Source organism: Notechis scutatus, chromosome 4, assembly GCF_049901735.1.
Source record: "Notechis scutatus isolate UNSWTSFEM ecotype Mainland chromosome 4, rNotScu1.2, whole genome shotgun sequence".
NCBI classification, from domain to species: domain Eukaryota; kingdom Metazoa; phylum Chordata; class Lepidosauria; order Squamata; family Elapidae; genus Notechis; species Notechis scutatus.
The window spans coordinates 21246533-21266907 of NC_142012.1; the positions used below are offsets into that span (position 1 = coordinate 21246533).

The window sequence follows — 20375 nt, forward strand, 5'->3', positions numbered from 1 at the left end:
ACCCAGGCGGAGTGCGGAGCTAGGCTGCCCTGCAGGGGCAGCTGAAGGTAGGGGATCCGGAGAAGGGACTGGGGGTGTTGCAGACCCCCTTCCCGGCCGGCAGAACCCCTTTTCCCAGGACGGTGCAGCGGCGGTCTGTAATGGCCGCCACAAAGAAGCTGGCAGCCGGGTAAGAATGCGCAGGAGGAAGTGGAGAAAGTGCTTGAGAGGAGAAAGTTTTCTTGGCTCCTAGGACTCTAAGACATATTTAATAAAATTCCTGAAAAGTATGACTTTCTGAATAATACCTGCCAGAAGAGGAAAAAAGCGGCTGTTTGAAGGTGCTGAAAGGATAGCTTTCCCTCTTTTCCTACAGAATAAATAACTGGATATTAAGAAACCTATTTTTAGGTGAAAATTGGTTTTAAGCGATGAGTGGGAAGAGAGAGGATTAAAAGAAAATATTTGTATGCTAAGACTTTGTTGGAGCAGATGCCTTAAGGATTTGAAGACTAGAATATATTGTAATAAGATTTTAAACAGATTTGGACTTTCTTTCTCTTTGATTGATATTACCCCAGAAGGAGAAAGTGAGAACTCTGCCTTGGTTTGGACTGATTGATAACTTTGGGACTGTTTTATCTTTTTTATTTTCTTTTGAATATTCTGGTTGTTGTAAGAAGAAAGAAGGAGAAAAGAAAAGAAAAGATTTATAATGGCTCTTTCTGTTGAGGAACTAAGAAAAGAATATGAACAAGCAAAAAAAAATGGTAAAGATGGTGTGGAAGAAGCTTTCCTTTTCTTAGAAATGGCGCTTACTAATTATCAACAAACATTACAACAGATGAAGACAGCAGAGGAACAAGAAAGAAAGGAAGGAGCCATCTTTAATGAATCTCAGAATTTGATCCAGAAAGAAGGAAGAGAGAAAGAAAAGAAGAGAAAGAAGAAAACTAAAGGACTTAAGGACTTAAGATCTAAAAAAACATTTAAGAAAGGGAAAAATAAAGTGCAAAACCAATATGATGATAGTAAACAAAAGGGAAAAGGAATACGACAGAGAAGGGAAGCCGGTAAGGCAGAGGCTAGAAGAAGGGGGGTAGAAAGGTTTGTTGGGAGAAGAAAGAAAGGAAAAAGGTGGAGAAAAGCTACAATGTTTTGAAATTAAATGGAAAAAGGAATTTTTATGGATAATGGATAAAGTATAATTTAAAAAAAAAAAGATTTTGCAAGGTACATAAGATGAGATGGTAGTATTGCAATGGTTTAAGAGTTGACAAGAGATTAAAATGTTTAAATGTTTAAAAATGATTGGCTTTAAAACTTAATAATAGGAGAGGTTTAGAATATTGTTTTAATTAAAGAGTTTGATAAAATTATGGTATTAATGTTATTATAAAATTTTTATTATAGTATTTTTGTTTTAATATTTGGATTTATTGTCTAATTATGCACTTAATTATGTTGGATGTATTAGTTAGATAGAATGTACCAAGCAAAATCTGATTGGGTATTAGATATTATTTTAAAGATTAATTTGATTAACTTAGGGGAGATAGAAAGGCATCATACTCTGATTAATGATTTCAGGAGAAACTGATTTTCTTTTTTTTCCATAAGGAATGAGACAAAGGGATGATAAAAAATGGACAAAAGATACAAATATAATGATTCAAACTAAGATGATTAATTAAGGTAGAATTAAGAAGTGTGAAATATGTGGAGAAGTTAATATAGAAGGCTTAGAATGGTAAATAAAATAAGTAATGATATGTAAGATGAGCATGAATATAATTGAAGTCCATGAAGAGAGAGACACCTGGGTCCAAGTTACTTTCCAAAAAGATTTTTTTATGTTTTGTGTGTTGTGTGTATATGTCTTTTGGGGGGAGAATTAGTAAAAATTTGTAGAAATATAGAATGAGAATAATGGTAACTAAGTCAGAAAGAAACAGATGAAATAATAATAATGATATTGAATAAGAGTAAAGAGAAGTAAAGAGAAATTGAATAAGAGGTTTTGGTATGTTATATGGAAATGGTTTAAAACAGAATCATAATTTATCTGACTTGTTAAATTTACAATGGAAAAAGGTTTAAACATGTAATGAATAATGATAATTTGTGTGTTTTAAAAATTAATAAAACTTGTTTTTTTTTAAAAAAAGAAATCTACCGATAATTCCTGCAATGCTTTTCTTAAACAATCATTACTGCTTTTTATTTTTTGCAAAGAAGAGAAATGCAACTGTTTAATGACCCACCTGTATCAATACAATAAAGGAGAATATTTGTAGCTTAGGGTTGAAATGACAGATCTTTGGTGCTCTCTGAGCTTGCTTGTTTTCTTGCAGATGTTTCATTACCTTAACTAGGTAAGGTCATCAGTTAGCATTGATCAGCTAGCACTGATGAGGTTACCTAGTTAGGGTAATGACACATCTGCAAAAAAACAAGCAAGCTCAGAGAGCACCAAAGACTCCTCACCGACGTGTATATTCAAAATCAGGTTAAAAGAGGCTAGAATTCAAAAGAGGCTAGAATGGCAGATTATCATCAAACCTGGAAGAACTGATACAGTCCTCATTATGATAAGTAATACAGCAAAAACTAGCAAGGAGTTTCACACCATCATTGATCATCGGATAGCTATCTCCTCCCTTTCAAGAGGACATTATTTTTAATGTTTTAATGTTAACATTATTTTTAATGTTTTTAAATATTGTGGGGTGTTAGAAAACACAAAAAGACAAAATTTGGGGAAGAAATAATGAACTGAAGACTGCTCTGCTAAAAGAATGCAAGGTGTCCTAGTCTATCTATCTTAAAGGGTTGACACATGGTTATAAAATAGCTGCCCAATCATGAATCATTAGATGAATTTTCCCAGAGACCATATGCAGATAAAGATAGATAACATTGTTAAATTAGATTCACATTTTCTTTCTTCTTCTTCTGATGTGAAGATATCAGTAACCAAACCAGAGTAATCTGTCTTCCAGAAATGAGGCAGGAACTTTTTTGAGGTCCAATCTAGCAAGGTAGGTAAGGCCCCAACCCTGTTAGCCTTTCGTAAGGTCCTAAAAACCTGGCTATGTTCCCAAACCTGAGGTACTGACTGTCTTAAGGACCCCATTTCCTATCTGTATTGCTAACTGGTCAAATATTTCAGCAGCTATGTATGTTTATTTAGGATGTTTCTATCATTTTTATTATTTTAAAATGTTTTAGTATTTTTATTGTAATTTTATTATAATTGTCAGCCTCCCAGGGTCATTGACTGAGATGCGCAGCTAGTGAAATTGAATGAATGAAACAATGAATCCTTCATACTGCGGTTGTAACTAGCCTATAAGGTCCTCCATGAAGTTATATAGTAGCCGTTTAAAACAATTCAAATTAACTCTCTATGAAATATTCCATTCTGAAACCATACATTCTTCATCAGTCTTGAATTAATGATCCTGTGTTCTAGAATGAAGAAAAATAAAGAAGTCTTTCTATCGATTTTTCCCCTGTAATGTTAAACATGTCTATTATGTCTCTGATTATTTGAGTTTGACGGATTCCTATAATAATTTAATTTTTAAAATGTTGACATAGGGTAGCTCGTAACAATGTTCATGTGATAATTTAAAGCACTTTGAAAAGATTCCAATAAGTCCTCTATGAGAGACACTGGTTCTCTTGCAGTGTTAGTACTGCAACATAGAAAAGTGTATCTGGCACTTTCATTTTATTCCTCTTAATTTTTATGCTAAACTGAAGACTTAATTACTAGGCTAAACGTGTTATCTAACACTTCAAAGGAGTAACTTTTTTTAAAAAAAAAGTAATCATACTTATAAAGTAAATGGTAAATTAAAGAAGACTGAACATAGCCTAGTCCTAATTTATTTCTGGGGTGGAAGGGGAAAAGGACAAATTTATTATTTAAAAAAATTCAAATATTTTATTAAGCTTTGCAGTGTGTGTGTGTGTGTGTGTGTGTGTACACATAAATATATAATATGTACCAACAGACACACATATATATGCATACCCAGATACATACATACATACATAATATGCACCCACACACATAGTATATATAAAAGTTTGAAATGCTTCATTTTCCTTTGCAATGCATTATTATATTTCTTCCACCCACCTTGTATAATTTCCAATTCTTGTTCCTAAAAATACAATGGTTTTCTTCATGCACTGTTGTCTCTATGTGAAACAATTTGCAGGCAGCAGGCAATTCCACCCACCACAAAAAAGACAGATTCAGAGAACTTAGAAGCTGATGGTCCAAGCCCTTAAAACCTGTTTGACAATAGATGCTGTCTTTTCCTTAATATCTGAAATATGATTAAAAACATAGAATGGCCTCAAGGAGCAGTATTAACCTACACAAAGTGTAATTTAACATAGCCAGGAAGAATACATATTGCCCCTCTTACTGTATTTTATATGAAAGGAACATAATTAAATGCAAGATAACTGTTCGTCATCACAATTATCTGGTGCAAGGCGTGGGGATGGGGGACGGAAGAAGAGAAGTTTAAAATCATTTTTAAAAAATCAGGAAAGTGAACATGAATGATTTAAACTGCAATCCTGCATACAGAGCGTGGAAGTCAGAAGGATACAGAAGGATTCCATGTTTGTCAAAAGTGGCAGCATGAAAATATACCTTTAGGATTGTAACATACTAAAAGAAAAAGAGAAACCAGCATGCATTTGAAATAAATTTCATAGCTAAAGAAAGAAACAATGCTTACTTCAATACTGAAGTATCCTCTGTCAACATAGTCCCCTAGAAAAAGGTATCGTGTGTTGGCAGGAGAACCTCCCACTTCAAACAGCTTCATCAAGTCAAAGAATTGTCCATGGATATCCCCACAAACTGAAAGAAAATGATGGAAATAATAATTAATTATGTAATACATTATAGAACTGTATTTTCTAGATAATAAGTGAAACGTAACTTAAATCTAAAATGTAGGATCTGGACTATTTCTTTCTAACATATTACATCACTGACTTGCCATCAGGATGGACAACTATGGCAACTTTCCTGATGTTAGACTATATCGATCCATAAACTAGCATCCGTGGTGTAACATTCTTCAACACTGGTGATGTGATAGTAAGATTCAACTATCAGTTCAGTCAGGCTTTGAACATAGCATGGGAAGGAAAACTATCTTGTTCCTTGTCTCAGACAAGAAAATGCTGCAAAACAGTTCTATATTAAGAGACCATTGGATAAGTTTCAATGGTTACCACTGCACTTAGAATGCAAGTTTATTTCATCCGTAATAATTTTTGATCAAGGAGATTTTGCAGCATGTTTTCTAGCAACCAGAACAATAGTGGAATAAAAGGAGAAAATAAGGTTAGATGTATGCCACAAGAAACAGTGTACCAACTCTATTTTAAAAAGTTGTTTGGTTAAATATTAGGAAGCTTCACTGGATTACTTTGTTCCATCAATCATTTGAAGACATTTCCCACTTTACAATTCATACTAGAACAAACTGTCAGGAATTAAAATGGCAGCAATAGAATTCTGAGAAATTAAGATTACATTAGGTATAATAAAGATCATTTATATTTTAGTAATCTTAACTGAGTCTTGAATCTTAATAATGTAGATTCAAATGACCCAACATATTAGCTTCTATTCGCATGATATAACCAAGTTTGGTTTGAAACTAGATTAGAAATTGTTTGGAACTGTATATATAACGCCTTTAATAATGAAAGAAAATAAGACTAATAATGCACCAACTATCAATCTGTACATCTGAAAATATACATAAACATATTCCTTTGTACTTCCCCCTGTATATATCACTGTGTGTAATTTAAGGCAGTCTTACCCAAATAAAATTATATTGATATCTCAAGATGTTTGACCATTTTAAATTTAATATATTTAATATTATAAAATAAGCTAGTTTATAGCATTAAAACATCTACATTTAGTTTATGTTAGCACAAGTCATACATCTTTCAGAAAAAAATATTTTACTGAAGGTAACATTTCATGTACATAATTCTTTTAATTATATCAAAATATAATTCAATGAACTATTTCAAAAGAAGATAAAATACAAAATAACAACAAAAAGAAGGTCAAAGAAAAAATATAAAATATGAAAAAGGGAGGGGTAGAGGGATATATATATATATATATATATATATATATATATATATATATATATATATATATATATATATATATATGTTATTCAGCTTTCTTCGGGTATTTTCCCACGTCATTATAGTTGTGCTTTTAAAGTTGTAGTGACGTTTCGGCAGAATCTCATCTGCCATCATCAGGCTTCTGTATAGTGTTTGTCTGTGAGTCAGGCTTTCACAGCCGTTTCTGTTTTAAATTTGGTGCTAGCCTACTGCTGTGTTAGAATGGTTTTTTTCTTCATCCTGATTGGTTGGGAGTCTTGGTCTGTGTCCATTGGTCTTGGAATTTGCTGTGTTCTGCTTGATTGGTGTTTCTAATATCTTCTGTCTGTTTTGTAGTGTTTTTTATGTCTTGATTGGCTGGCAACATTGTGTTTCCTGTATTGGAGGCTTTTAGTGCGGCTTGGCTTTGAGTAAACGGACGGCTATCATTTATTAGGAAGCTAGGTTTCATCTGGGTGCCTGGTTGGGGTGTGTTTGAGCTGGAGGTATCAGGGGGGTTCTGTTTGTGCCCAGGTGTTTGCTTGGCTGGTGGTGTGGAGATTTTTTTGTTTGAGAGTGCAGGCTTCCAGATAATGGACAGTCTGGTGGAGTCATCTCTTCTATTCATGCTTTCAGGTCTTTTTTCAACCTCTATGGCTTATTATCTGGAAGTCTGTTTTTCCTTTTAAGAAGGGTAAGTTCATTTTCACTGAACACTGAATTCAAGAATGAAACAGTATTACATAATTTATCATGTACCCCAAAAAGTAAAGAAATATGGAAGCTTGATTTGATAATCACACTATGGCACTGTATCAACACTGTGTGTAATATTAAACTTACTCTCTCGTGTTTTAAAACTATGAAATTTTAATAAGCAAGATTTCTACCTGTGCTTTCTGCTGATGTAACTCAGTTCTTATCCTAAAATTTTACATTATTAGTCTTGCGCATGGGCATTTCAATGCTCACCAATCCCATATTTTCATAGCTTATTTGCAAACACTGGAGAAATCTTTATTGGATAACTATTTCTCCATCCAAACAAATAATAAATTCTCATCAGGTTTATTTACTAAAACCATGTGCTACCCCATGATAAAAATGTCAATGTATGACTTAAAACAAGAAAAGCCATATTTATATAGTTGAAATTATGGTGTAGCAGAAGTGCTGTGAATACAATAGCATTAAAATTTATCATACCATACATATACAATAGTAATATTTTATTTGAGTATTTTTTTCACAGCATGGTGCCATATTATCTTGACTTATTCTCCAAGAGAAAACTGCAAACAAGCTCCCTCGTCTTTGCCTTAATTGCTGGGATACCCTTGCTTGACAAATAGAAGAACTCAATGTACCAACCCTTGCAAAAACTCTATTGCTATTGCCTTTATTCTATAAGCCATGGTGGCGCAGTGGTTAGAGTACAGCACTGCAGGCTACTTCTGCTGCCTGCCGGCTGCCTGCAATTTGGCAGTTCAAATCTCACCAGGCTCAAGGTTGACTCAGCCTTCTGTCCTTCTGAGGTCAGTAAAATGAGGACCCAGATTGTTGGGGGGCAATATGCTCTGTAAACCACTTAGAGAGGGCTGTGAAGTGGTATGCAAATCTAAGCGCTATTGCACTTCTATTCTATCTATTCACACAACAGCAAAGGCATGCTCCTTTCAGTAAGAATAGATTATTTAGGGTTTTTTGTATCTCTGCCTAGGAAACTAGTTTAAAGCACTCTCAAATATACATATTTTCATGCCAGTTATGTTTGCATCCTATGCTATAACAGTAGTTCTCGACTCACAATCATTCATCAGAAACATTCAAAGTTATGACATTGAAGAAAGTGATTTATGACTGGTCCTCACACTTACATTCTTCACAGCATCTCTACAATCATGTGCTAAAAATTTGGACACTTGGCAACCAGGCTGAATGTGTGACAATTGCAGTCTCCTGTGGTCATGTGATCATCATTTGCAACCATCCCAGCTGGCTTCTGATTAGCAAAGTTAATGGGGGAAGTCAGATTTGCTTAACAACTGTATGATTCAGTTAACAATTGCATTGCTTCACTTAACACCATTGCAAAAAGGGTAATTAAATTGAGCATGGCTCACTTACAATCTGTCTTGTTTAGCAACAGAAATTCTGGTCCCAATTGTCAAGGACTACCTATAACATTAAAGTCCACATCCATATTGTTTTCTGTTCCAAAATTTATTTTTAATTATTCATCACTTCGTTTTGATATCCAACATTTTGGAAAAATATGATCCATGGATGGAATCTACTCAGTTGTTTCTGTTTATAGAACAGAATCCCTCAGCTGGAGGTACAAAGGAGTGAGAATTATTTATACAAGCCAGTTTATAGCAGATGGAATATGTTACTCAAATCCTTATTTATTGCAACAATTTTGAAAACGTTTAAAACGGCATGCTTTCCAATATTTATGGAAATATTTAGAAACATCATGCTTCTTAAGACAGAAGGGAACAAGTATATACTTCTAATTTAAGTTTAAGTTATAATGGACATATACCAATATGTATTTGAATATATTAAAAAATATCAGCAGAAAACTAGTTTCTATACATATAAAGCTTTGGAGGAACAATATAAATAAGAAAGTACCCCAAAACTCAGTAGAAGATTGTCCCACTTCGCTCTGAGCAATCTTCTAGTGCAAGATTTAAAAAAAACAAACCAATAATTTTCCATTGTTGCTATGGAATTTTAGAAATGCTATGTCCCTGTTTCAATCCATATTTTCCTAGGGTAGCTTACAACATAAATACTGTACCACATGTAAAAATAAACATTTAAATACACCGTAATGCAAACATAAAAACAGTTGGGATAACATCAGAAGTAGAATTTTCAAGTTGATCTTGGGAGTCAAGCAAAACATCTGAGATTTTGGTGCCAAGAAATGAAAATTGAGCTGGCAGCTATTGGGATATGAAAAGATGTTCATAAGGAGCACATTTACTGCACCTTTTAGTGTTTCTTAAAGAAGCCAGGCTTACTTTCAGGGCTTGTATACAGTAGTAACCATGGTAACTATTTCTGCTGCATCCCTAACTCAATATATTATTTTCTTAGTGAATCCTACTAGGAGAGGATACCATGTTTGACAGTACTGAAAGATATTGTGAGTTCTAGGAAAATCAGTGGGGTCATATTCCCCCTAATCCTCTCAGCAAAGACCAGCCAGTGACAAACAAGATATAAATAAAATTTGATTGAAATGGATGAAGAAAAATTGATTGTCCAGATCTGGTCAAACACTTCTTATGAAAGCATCTCACCATGAGACTTTTATTCTTCAATTCTTGGTGGTCATTTGAGAAATTAAACTGGAAGTACTATTTCTTGAAATAGGAATTAATATCCTCCTGCACTGCTTGAACATCTCTTCCCTACACCATGCAATTAATCACATGACAAGCTAAAATACATTGTATGTCTCTCTTCCTTTCTTTCTAGATTTTGAGTAAAAGCTCAAACATACAAAACTTGAATGATAGGACACACATAAACCTAAGGAAATATTAAAAAAAAAATCAAAAGAAATAATTTCTCTTCAATACTGGTTAAATATTATCTCTGAATACTTCCACAAAGGAATATTAGACAGAGTCCTGTTGTGGACATCCTTAACTAGAGAACATTGCTTGATGACATCTACTGAGACAGCAGAATTTTAATTGTACTTTTGTTTCAACTGAAACCAACATTTTACTTTTGGGACTAATGGACAGGCAACTAGAAAACAGTAATGGAACTATGTATGTATGTATGTACATACATACATACATACATACATACATACATACATACATATGAATGATAACTGCAATGAGGCTATTATATGCTCAAAAGTGGAAAGGTTCAATGTTACCCTCAGTGGAAGAAGGGCTGGTGAAGATTATGGAATCTGCAGAGCTGGCTAAATTAACTTACTTTAGAGAAAAAACAATATCTATATTAATGGTTGATTGGAAACCCCTTTAGACTTTTTGCATGAAACAGGGAAAAACTTGTGGTTCTGATGATTAGAAAAAAACTAGATAACAGAAAAAAATGAGCTCTTTTTTGTAATCACAAAGTAAGGGATAATATTGTAAATGTACTTATATTTTCTGCAGAAGAAATCAGAAACTTTTTTCTTATTTCTTTTCATTCTTTCTGCACATTTAATCTTTTCTCCTTTGTTTTGTTTCTTTGGCTCTTTATTAGTTTGTACTGGTTTTTATGATTTTGTTATAAAAGTTTTAATAGAATTTTTATATTTTTATATAAAAAGATCACTCTCGGCAGAACCTTCATTTCCACAGCACAGCAGAAATATGAGGCTCCAGAGGCAACGAAGCAAAGCATTACTGCTGTCTACACACCATATGAAAAAAAAGGAAGATGGGCTTGAATTTAAGACAAATAGAGGAAGAATCCAATGGAAAAACATAATAAACCCAGACCCAAATTCTACACAATGTCCACATCCTTCTCTTGTCACCCTAGGGTTCTCAGCTTCATCTGAAGATCACACCATCCCAATAAATGTATGGGTTGCGACTTGTTTACATTTGAATACATAAAATAGAATTAACAGAGTTGGAAGGGACCTTGGAGGTCTTCTAGTCCAACCCCCTGCTTGGGCAGGAAACCCTACACCACTTCAGACAAATGGTTATCCAATATCTTCTTAAAAACTTCCAGTGTTGCAGCATTCACAACTATGTTTTTGATGATTAGAGAGATTCAGTTATAGAAAGAAGAGAGTTGTAATTATAGAGTGTGAAGTACATTTAAATACAAGTTATTGTACTTATAACTGTTGTAAGGAAAATTGAAGTTACTTCTTTGCATCTTTTCTTATCTATTTTTCTGGAGGTTATATATATTTATGCATCTTTCTCTCTCTATTTATGCATGTTATGTGACTCTTGTGTATGCATCTTCCAAAAGCCACTCTCTGAAAAAGAAGGAAAAGAGAAGGAAAAGACAGTATGTAAAGATTCCAACTCTCCCAATTTCCTGAGACCCTAATCTTCAAAGGCACATTCAGGTTGCAATACCTGGATCTACTAGTTTCCCCTTCCATTTGCTTTCAACTGCATATTTTCCCTAGCCAATAAATAGCAGGACTGTCAGTTCTTAAGCAATTATTTGGGGAAAAACTTTATCTTCCAAATGACTTTGGCTAGCAGCTGAGACAATTGTTATTTCTTCTACAGAAAACTTCAATCTACAAAACTTATTTGGAGCTATCCATGGTTCTGGTTTCAATAAGCTCTTAAAATGAGAGCTTCTCCATTGACTTTCAGCAGACCTGATCTACTTAATTGGATTGCATTCTACCTATCTGACTCAATTTCACCAGTCTAGATTATTCTATGCAAACTGCATTTTCATGTTTAGATCTGTCTCAGTCAGGTGTCAGTAGCTTCTTTTTGAGCTGAAAATAACCAACAAACTTCAAGTAAGTCTAGAATGTATTCTACAGGTTTCCCCCCACTTTTAACGATCCTGTAATCCCTTTTTATTGTGGTGGGAGAAAGTATTCTACAGTATTTGCCATAAAATCAAAGTCACTATAGTCACTTATAGATTCTAATAAATATAATTATTTTAAAAGCTTCAGTAAATTAGGATCTAATAGATCCAATAATAATTGCATATTAAAATTATTATTTCTGTTTTTCTAAAAAAAATGTCAAAAGCAATTTTCAGTTATTACCAATGTTCACATTATGCAATTGACTGTAATAAAACCTTTAAGTTTAGTTTACCAGCCAACCTTTTATGTAATGTAATAAAAGTATTATATAGTACAACATTTTAATGAAAGAAAATATATTTTGTGGAAAAAATATTGTATAGTGGGTAAGTATTGGACTATGTTACAGTAGATCTATTCATCAATGGCTGGAAATGGATAGAATATTGTTTATTGACTTTTGAGATAAAAGCTTGCTTTGATCTCTGCAGATCCCAAGGGCCTTTTGAAAAGAACTCTCTCTGTTTAGCTTACAGAGAATTCTGTTTGGGGTATTGAGCTGCAGATTCCACTGACCTTGCCCACTAAAAAATAACACCAAATCAGGTATACTATACAGTTTACTTGAAGTGTGGCATTCATAAACAGCCGAAGTAAGTTCTTTTAATGAGCTTTCAGTCATTTACATAAAACTTGCAAATTGTAGATAGCCCAAACTCTTTTTTGTCTTGAATGCCAGATTAAAGTTATGTTGTTTGAACTGAAAAAAAATAAGTTTTACATGAAAAAATCTTTAGTAGTCCTATTTTACATGTTTCTGTGTTTTTTTAAAAAAAGGTTAAAAATCACCAACTAAGTGGATATAGCTGTTCTATAGAGAATCAGACCAGAAACTGAACAGATGGACCAGCTGAATGATTATTAAAAGCCACAGGCAGAACATTTAATTTATTTTGAATATGTGCTTCAGCATCCATCTATTCACGCATATGCATGAAAATTCAGAAATGCTTGCTTGACTTGATTTATATATGATGAAAGATTGAGTGAACTGGTGCAGGATACAACTCTGATAAGAGATTTGTATGTAGAGCAGACAATTATTTGCTCGGAGTGGATTTTGGGCTGGAAATAGGGTTGGAAGATAAGGAAAGTTACGAAAGAAACCAAAGAGAAAATAGAGTGACTTCAGAAAGAAAAAATACAAACACTTGTGTTAAAAAATATGAAATAGTTTAATTTCTGAACGAGTGGGAAATGGATGGATGGAAGGAAGATGTAGAACTTGTTCAAAACAGAGAAAATAATTATGTTGCAAAGTGTTATTGAAATGCCGGATAGAATAATTCAGTGAAAGAAATTATGAAGGAAAATTGTTCATAAAGAGATGGACTGCTGTAACAAGGAAGGGTGAGAAAAAGATATAATCCATATACATAAATTAACACAATCACAGAAAATGCAGTCAAAGAGAGCAAGGCACAGTTAAGACCAAGAGACACAAGAAAAGGCAGAGCTATTCTATAGAAATACAAAATGTCTATTGGAAGTAGATGAAAAAAAGTTAAACAAGGCTTCCAACCAAGATAATTGTTTTTTTTAAAGTGACAAAGTGATACGGGAATGAAGGGAAGGAATGACTGAAGGCAATATTTCTCACATTCCTAAATTTTCAGTCATTTGCCAAAGAACAAAATCCTGGCCTGAAACCAGTACATAAAACTGCTCTGCACTTCCCAAATGTCACTTATTATTTTGGCTCTTATTAGAATTGTGCTAAACAATTGTCCTAGGAGCACCTGACAGTAATCCCTGCGTATTTTTTGTATCAGTCTTGATATCCTCTTCTTTATATTAGGGAACAGAAGCCAAGCATGCCAGGGCTGTTGGTTCACAGTCCTGACATTAGAGAAAAACTGAAGGTACCCCTCTTGCTTGTGGATCAAGGAAAGAAACATTTCCAAGCCAAGTGGCCCTTTGATTCACCTTGGCTTCGACCAGGGGTGTCAAACTCAATTTTACTGAGGGCCGCATCAGGGTAGTGTTTGACCTTGGGGGCAGGGTAAGCGTGGCCAACTTGAAATCACTCATGTCAGGGGACCCTGTGATGGCCCAAGTGCTCTGCCATTGAAAACAGAGCTTGGGCTGCAACAGTCTCCTGCAACCTCTACCAGTGAAAATGGAGCTTGGGAGGGCCACATGCCATTTTTCCTGGCAGAGGGTTGCAGAAGGCATCGAAGACTCCCAAGTTCCGTTTTTGCTGGCAGAGGCACCGCAGGCCGGTCCTTGGCTGTTTCCAAGGCGGCCCTGCCGGCCAGATCTAAGCACCCCACGGGCCGGAGCTAGCCGGGCCTTGAGTTTGAAACCCCTGGGTTAGATATATTCTTTACTGCCACATCATTTTTCAATGGCAATTTTAATGAGCACTGGGATGTTTGTATAGTGTTTCCTGTTTGTTCACTAGTTGTTGTTCCTCTTTTCCCCTCCTCTTTTACCTAACATCTGCCCTCTTAGATGCAGAGGAAGGAAGCAGCTTCTCTGCATCTCCTCCAAGGGCCAGTTGTATGAATATTTATTTATGCATTTTAATATCCATGTGTCAAATGAGTACTTGATGAACATAGAGGATATTTCAGATGACCCACTATGTTCATCTCTGTTTATGTGAATATACTGATAAAGCCTGTCACTGGGCATTTTATCTCTATGGATATGTATAAAGAACAGTCTCTAGATGTATTGTTGAAATTCTTTCTTTAGGTCACCTATAAACAAAGCTTAAGACAGTTGTTTTCTACTCAAAGATGTGGTTTAATAAATTGAGACCTATAGAAGACAAAAGACATATTCAGAATAGTACAATCCATTTCAGTTATCTGCTCTCATCCATTAATCAGTTGTAAACAAGGAACACAACGTCTTCATCATTAGTTTATGACATTATCAGTTTATGACATCTCTAAGTTGTTTTCCAAGTCTTAAAAATGAGCACAATCCACTTTTTAAAGAAAATTAATTGCTTGGTAATGAGGTACTCACTCTTGCTGTTCCTTTATTTACCACTACTGGAATTATAAAAAAAATCTCCACATATAGAACAGATGGACATTACCCAACTGTTGATATTACTATCCAGCAGCAAACTTGGTGATCACAAATGATGATTTGATCTGAAAAATGTTTACTCTGTGCTCAAAGGATTGGGTTAATTCTCTGATCTAACTTTCCTCAACACCTTCAAGGCATATTAGTCTAAAAATTTCAGAATTTCGCAGTCAGCAAAGTTGTTGGCATATGAAATTGCAATTCTAGGTGGCATAATTAAACTTAGCTGGTCAACATTTGGCTCAGGAAAGTCTCTGAACTTAATTGGCAATCTATCTGACAGTTACATTGGAGAATCCCAAAAATGGCAAATAGACTAATTATATGTTATATGCAAACTTTTTTTTAAAAAAAAAGGTAGACTTTTTTTCAAAACTGATCCAAGTTTCAATCCTCTTTTTCACATAATCTATAAAAGAATCACATTGTGATTTGTTTGCAAGTAGCATAGTATTAATATTACTATGACCACAAAGTATACAATTTTAATTTACAAATCAAGTTTATACTAAATACAAATTATAGTGTGGGGTTTGAAGAATTTGCCTAGAATTTTATTTGTGTAACAATAATGAGTAAGACAAAGGACCATAAGAGGTATGCAGAGTTCTCACATTCATGTAAATGTTTTAATATTGTAGAGCTGAGAACAGAGCAAAGGTGAATGACTAAGTATAGGCAAAATGTAGTTAAAAGTCAAGGAAATGTGTGTCAGGTGAAAAATTCTGCTGAAAATAACCAAATAAATTTATATCAAGAGATGCAAGCTTATAGAAAAAATCTGACCCTCCTATATGGTAACAACATTGAATCATGACTGTTCTCTCCTGCAATTCTGGCTCAGTTATACTAATAATGTAGAAATGTATATCAGCTGAACGTCTTGGTTACTGAGTCTTAGACCTGGGTCCTAATTCTGATTTAAGAATTTATCTATCTATATTCTGTCCTCGATAATTGTTTAAGCCCCAAAATTGAAAAGAAGGGTATACGTCATATTACAAATACAGATATAATCTATCTGGTACTACAGTGTATCTTTCTCAAATAGTGAACAGAGGACTTGAAGTTTTGTTTGCTAGATAGCAGCAGTGTTTTGTTCAATTAATTGGACAGTTATTAAACTAAATGGCTAGCAAGGGACAGTGTGTTTCTGTATTTTCCCTCATAATGTAATCTGATATTGTCACAGAGTGAAAGGATGCACGGTGTACATATAGCAAGACCTTCTTGGAAATGCTGTACAGGATATAATTTTTTATGTCCTCTTCTATAACAGGGGGACGATAAACAGACATCTGGAGAAAGAAACCTTTTGATGTTGCTGGTCTGTCCAATTTATAGAATTGCTTATAATCACCATTTCTGTGATGGAATGTACAGATTTAGTTTTGTATAAACAATTATTAATTGATATGGGAATTAATGTAACAGATCCTATTGTTGTTTACGAAGACAACCAATCAGCAATACAGATGGCTTCAAATATTGCTGTTAAAACAAGAATGAAACGCACAGATTTAAGATATTTAAATGTGAGACAATGTGTGCAAAGTAAAATGATGAAGCTGGAATACTGTATGTCAGAAAACAATATAGCAGATCATTTTACAAGGGCCCACGGCTCTATAAAGCATAAAGCTTGCTGTGAAGATTATGGACTTAGAATGTAAGGTTGTATATATTGTTTTACCCAAAAAGGAGAATGTTAGGAATATAAGTCACCTAACAGGTATTTGGGTTAGAAATATATAAACCAGGATAAACATTTTAAAACTGTATCTTTAAAAAAATGCAAAACTGTAATTAGGTGTGGTTTCTCAAACGGCCATAAGATGGAGCCAGAAACCTGGTTTGTCTTAGCCTTAGTCTCAGAAGAGAATGTGAGTAAGTCTCTGTTTCCTTCTGTTGGAAAGTATTGCCGTTCCTCCATTTTTCCTAATTGACTGATATTTCTGGATTTGATGTAAGTCTGATACTGAACTGTTTTTGACACTGGAATTTGTTATTGGATTATCCCTGGATTGAAAAACTGACTGATTTACCTGTGAATGACTTTGGACTGCTTATCTTGAACTTTGCTTCAACCTTTCTGGAAGTAAAAACCTACATTTACTGTACAGTGTATCTGTGTTCTGTGTGTGTATTATTCAAACACTTCTCTCAAATACGTCTCCCTGTATGCGCTCATTCTCCTAACGGGGAATTACCCCAACACTGTTCCAAAAATCATCATGTTTTTTTCCTGTAACTCCAGAGTTGATTAGAAGGTATGTTTCAGATGGGTGTTTTGCTGAAATAACCAATTACTTTCAGCTTTAATTTCTTTACTGACCACATGACATCAGCTTTTAAGACATGTTGACACTTGTGTCTTCTACTTGCATTTTATTTCCTAATCCACTATCTGCCATACAACCAAAAGTATAATAGAAACACCCCCGTGCTTAACAGTTGACAAGATGCTCTTTTGTTTCCAAATGCTTCACCTTTTCAATTCAAATCCTGTATGGTTTCTATAAAATATATCTGGAATAAATAAATATATTTGCAACCTTAGAACGTTAGAACAGAACAGAATAACAGAGTTGCAAGGGACCTTGGAGGTCTTCTAGTCCAGCCCCCTGCTTAGGCAGGAAACCCTGTACCATTTCAGACAAATGGTTGTCCAATCTCTTCTTAAAAATTTCCAGTGTTGGAACATTCACAACTTCTGGAGGCAAGTCGTTCCACTGATTAATTGTTCTGTCAGGAAATTTCTTCTTAGTTCTAGGTTGCTTCTCTCCTTGATTAGTTTCCACCCATTGCTTCTTGTCCTGCCCTCAGGTGCTTTGGACAATAGCTTCACTCCCTCTTCTTTGTGGCAACTCCTGAGATATTGGAGATATCTCATTTATTATTTTGTTTGATTGTTTCATCGGTGCAAACCTCTCTCTTCAAACATGTTTCTGGCTTATGCAGATTTATATTCTACCTACAATAGCTTTTTGCTATCAGTCTGAAGAAAAGATTTCTTCTGACAACTCTCCCATGCAAAACACTGTTGGCTAACCAGCTGGGTAACTGTGGATCTGTGGACAGCTACTCACTTTTTCAGCAGGTCACCATGATCTCTTGTTTTTGTTCTGCAGATCTAACCAGTATGAGAGCAGTTCTAGAAAGATTTTTCTTTATCTTGTCATTACATCAATGTCCCTGTGTTACTTCCATTTCTTAGCAGTGTTTCACGCAGTGCAAATTGACAGCTGGTAGTGCTTAATTTTTTTATAGCTTTCCCTCTAAATGTAATGTCTTCATTTTCAAATGCCCAGACAGCTGTTTAGAAGACCCAACTGTTGTTGAAGGAAGACAGAACAACAATCACAATCTGACAGGTTAAAAGGGTCGGTTATTTGTGGAACTGTCTTCTCCTGTGGGTCAATCGACTTATGTGAGCTTATTAACAAATTTATCAGATATTTTAAAAAAGCAGCAGTACTGAATCAAATAGATGTCCAAGCTTCTGCTTTTTTCTTCTTATTCTGGATATAACTACATCAAAAGTATGTAGTCAGATCTGTGGAAATTTGTTTTTAACTTGGTATCATTGGGAGGATGTGCCAGTTTCAAGGATTCAGTGAAACATACAATTGAAGCAGGGATTCCTGGACATTTGCATACCACAGTGTTTTGCAAATAAAATTTGGATGTTACCACCAAATGAATACAAACTATATTCCTATAGTCCAGTGTTCCTCAACTCTGGCAGCTTGAAGATGTGCAGATAATTAGATTTAATAACTAGTTTCTCATTTTTAACTCCTTTCAGCAACATATTACAGTTGGCTAAGTTATTCTTCTGATTAATAACATGCTACGTGGGGCTTTTCTTGATGTCTGATGCTTTGCACATTTTGCTTTTATTACAAAGGCTTCTTTTTAGGGCCAAATTCTCCCCAAAAGTATTCCCTTATCCCAGACAGAAACTGTGCTGCTTAATAAAGAAAATGTGGACTTCTCTTAGATGGATGAGGCAAAAATATGAATTATCTCCTATACATGGTAATTAATATGGTCACTGTTTATACTTAAAAATAATCAATTTATAACCAATCTACTGGTGCATCTATGAGGATTTCTATAACAAGAAGGAAATCAAACATAGATTTTCGCCATACATCTAAGAAGCCAATCAAGCTGAAAATGGAGAATAAGGAGCAAGGATATAAAAAGGCAGTGGCAATCTATCAGTATATTTCATGAAAATATCAAATATCATACAATTTTTTTTAAAGAAGCCACACATTATAGACACGTGTTACTCTATGAATGCATGATAATATAATGTCTAACAGCTTTGGTTCAGTTTCCCTGCCCAATATCCTATACATATTGTAATCATACAGTAATGACTAGACAATTTTTCAGAAATGGTAGGTACAGAGGACTTGTATGTTTTAATGTGGGTCTACTTTTTATCTTCAACTTTATTTGCCTCTCTCAGTATTTTACAAATGGAAAGGCAAGTTATACCTTGGTATACAACCAGGTGTTTAAAGCAATCCACCTTTTTCCAAAAATAGACAGTCCTCAACTTATGATCAAAATTTGAGCCCAAAATTTATGATGTTAAGCAAGGCAGTTGTTAAATGCATTGAGCCCCATTGTATGACCTTTTTTGCCACAGCTGTTAAGTGAATCACTGAAGTTTTTAAGTGAATCATATTAAATGAATCCGGCTTCCCCCAATGACTTTATTTATCGGAAGCTAGCTGAGAAGGCAAGGTTAGATGACCCTGGAACAATGCAACTGTCATAAGTACATGCCAGTTGCCAAGCGACCAAAATTTGATCATGTGACCATGGGGATGCCGCAACTGTTGTAAGTGTGAAAATGTCATAAATCACTTTTTTCAATGCTATCGTAACTTCGAATGGTCACTAAATGAATAGTTATGTTGCTGATTACCTGAGGTAAAGGATTTCCATTTCACCATAAAACCACCAAATGAGTAAAGTAAATTTAGCGCAGAACTTTTTGTTTCATCTAGTGGGGAAGGATGGGCCCTTTATGACTTGTGGACTTCAACTCCCAGAATTCCTGAGCCAGCACGGTCCACAAGTCATAAAAGGCCCATCATTTCCCAATTCTGATCTAATGCCTCGAGCATCCCACTATTAGATTTTTTTTTTCTTTAGAAAAATGGAGGCATATTTTTTCCGCCTTCATTAAAAGCTATATCAGTTTGTACAGAGACCTTCCTGAGCATACTTGTCAGCTTGTCTGCTCTACTGAATGCACGCCTCACTTCTGTTAATTCCCCGAATCACTTAACACAAACACCAGAATGGCGCAGCCTATGTGATACAAGATACCTGCTCACCCAAACCTAAAAGCCAAAAATAAAGGCACAAATCCAAACAAAGCAGCTTGGCCAGCTGTTCCCCTAGCAGTGTAAATTCCTGCTTGCTGCATTAAACAAAATTGTTGACAGGGCAACACACATTGATCTAGGAGGCTGCAAGATCAGATCAGCTTATGCAATGGAAAAGCTGAATGCTGCTCTTCTGACATCACCACGTGTGACACGGAGGTTGTCAACGAGAGTCCTTCCCAGATAGACCAGAG

General features: G+C 34.8%; 1 protein-coding gene across 12 annotated transcripts in view; it reads right to left on the minus strand.

Moving 5' to 3' along the window:
• Positions 1-20375, minus strand: part of PPP3CA (protein phosphatase 3 catalytic subunit alpha) — a 208889-nt gene that overhangs the window by 81332 nt on the left and 107182 nt on the right. For all 12 annotated transcript variants that reach the window (XM_026672699.2, XM_087962896.1, XM_087962898.1 and 9 more), the window contains exon 3: positions 4746-4870. In XM_026672699.2, coding sequence (XP_026528484.1) covers positions 4746-4870 — 125 coding nt within the window. The remainder of the gene's footprint in view (positions 1-4745; positions 4871-20375) is intronic.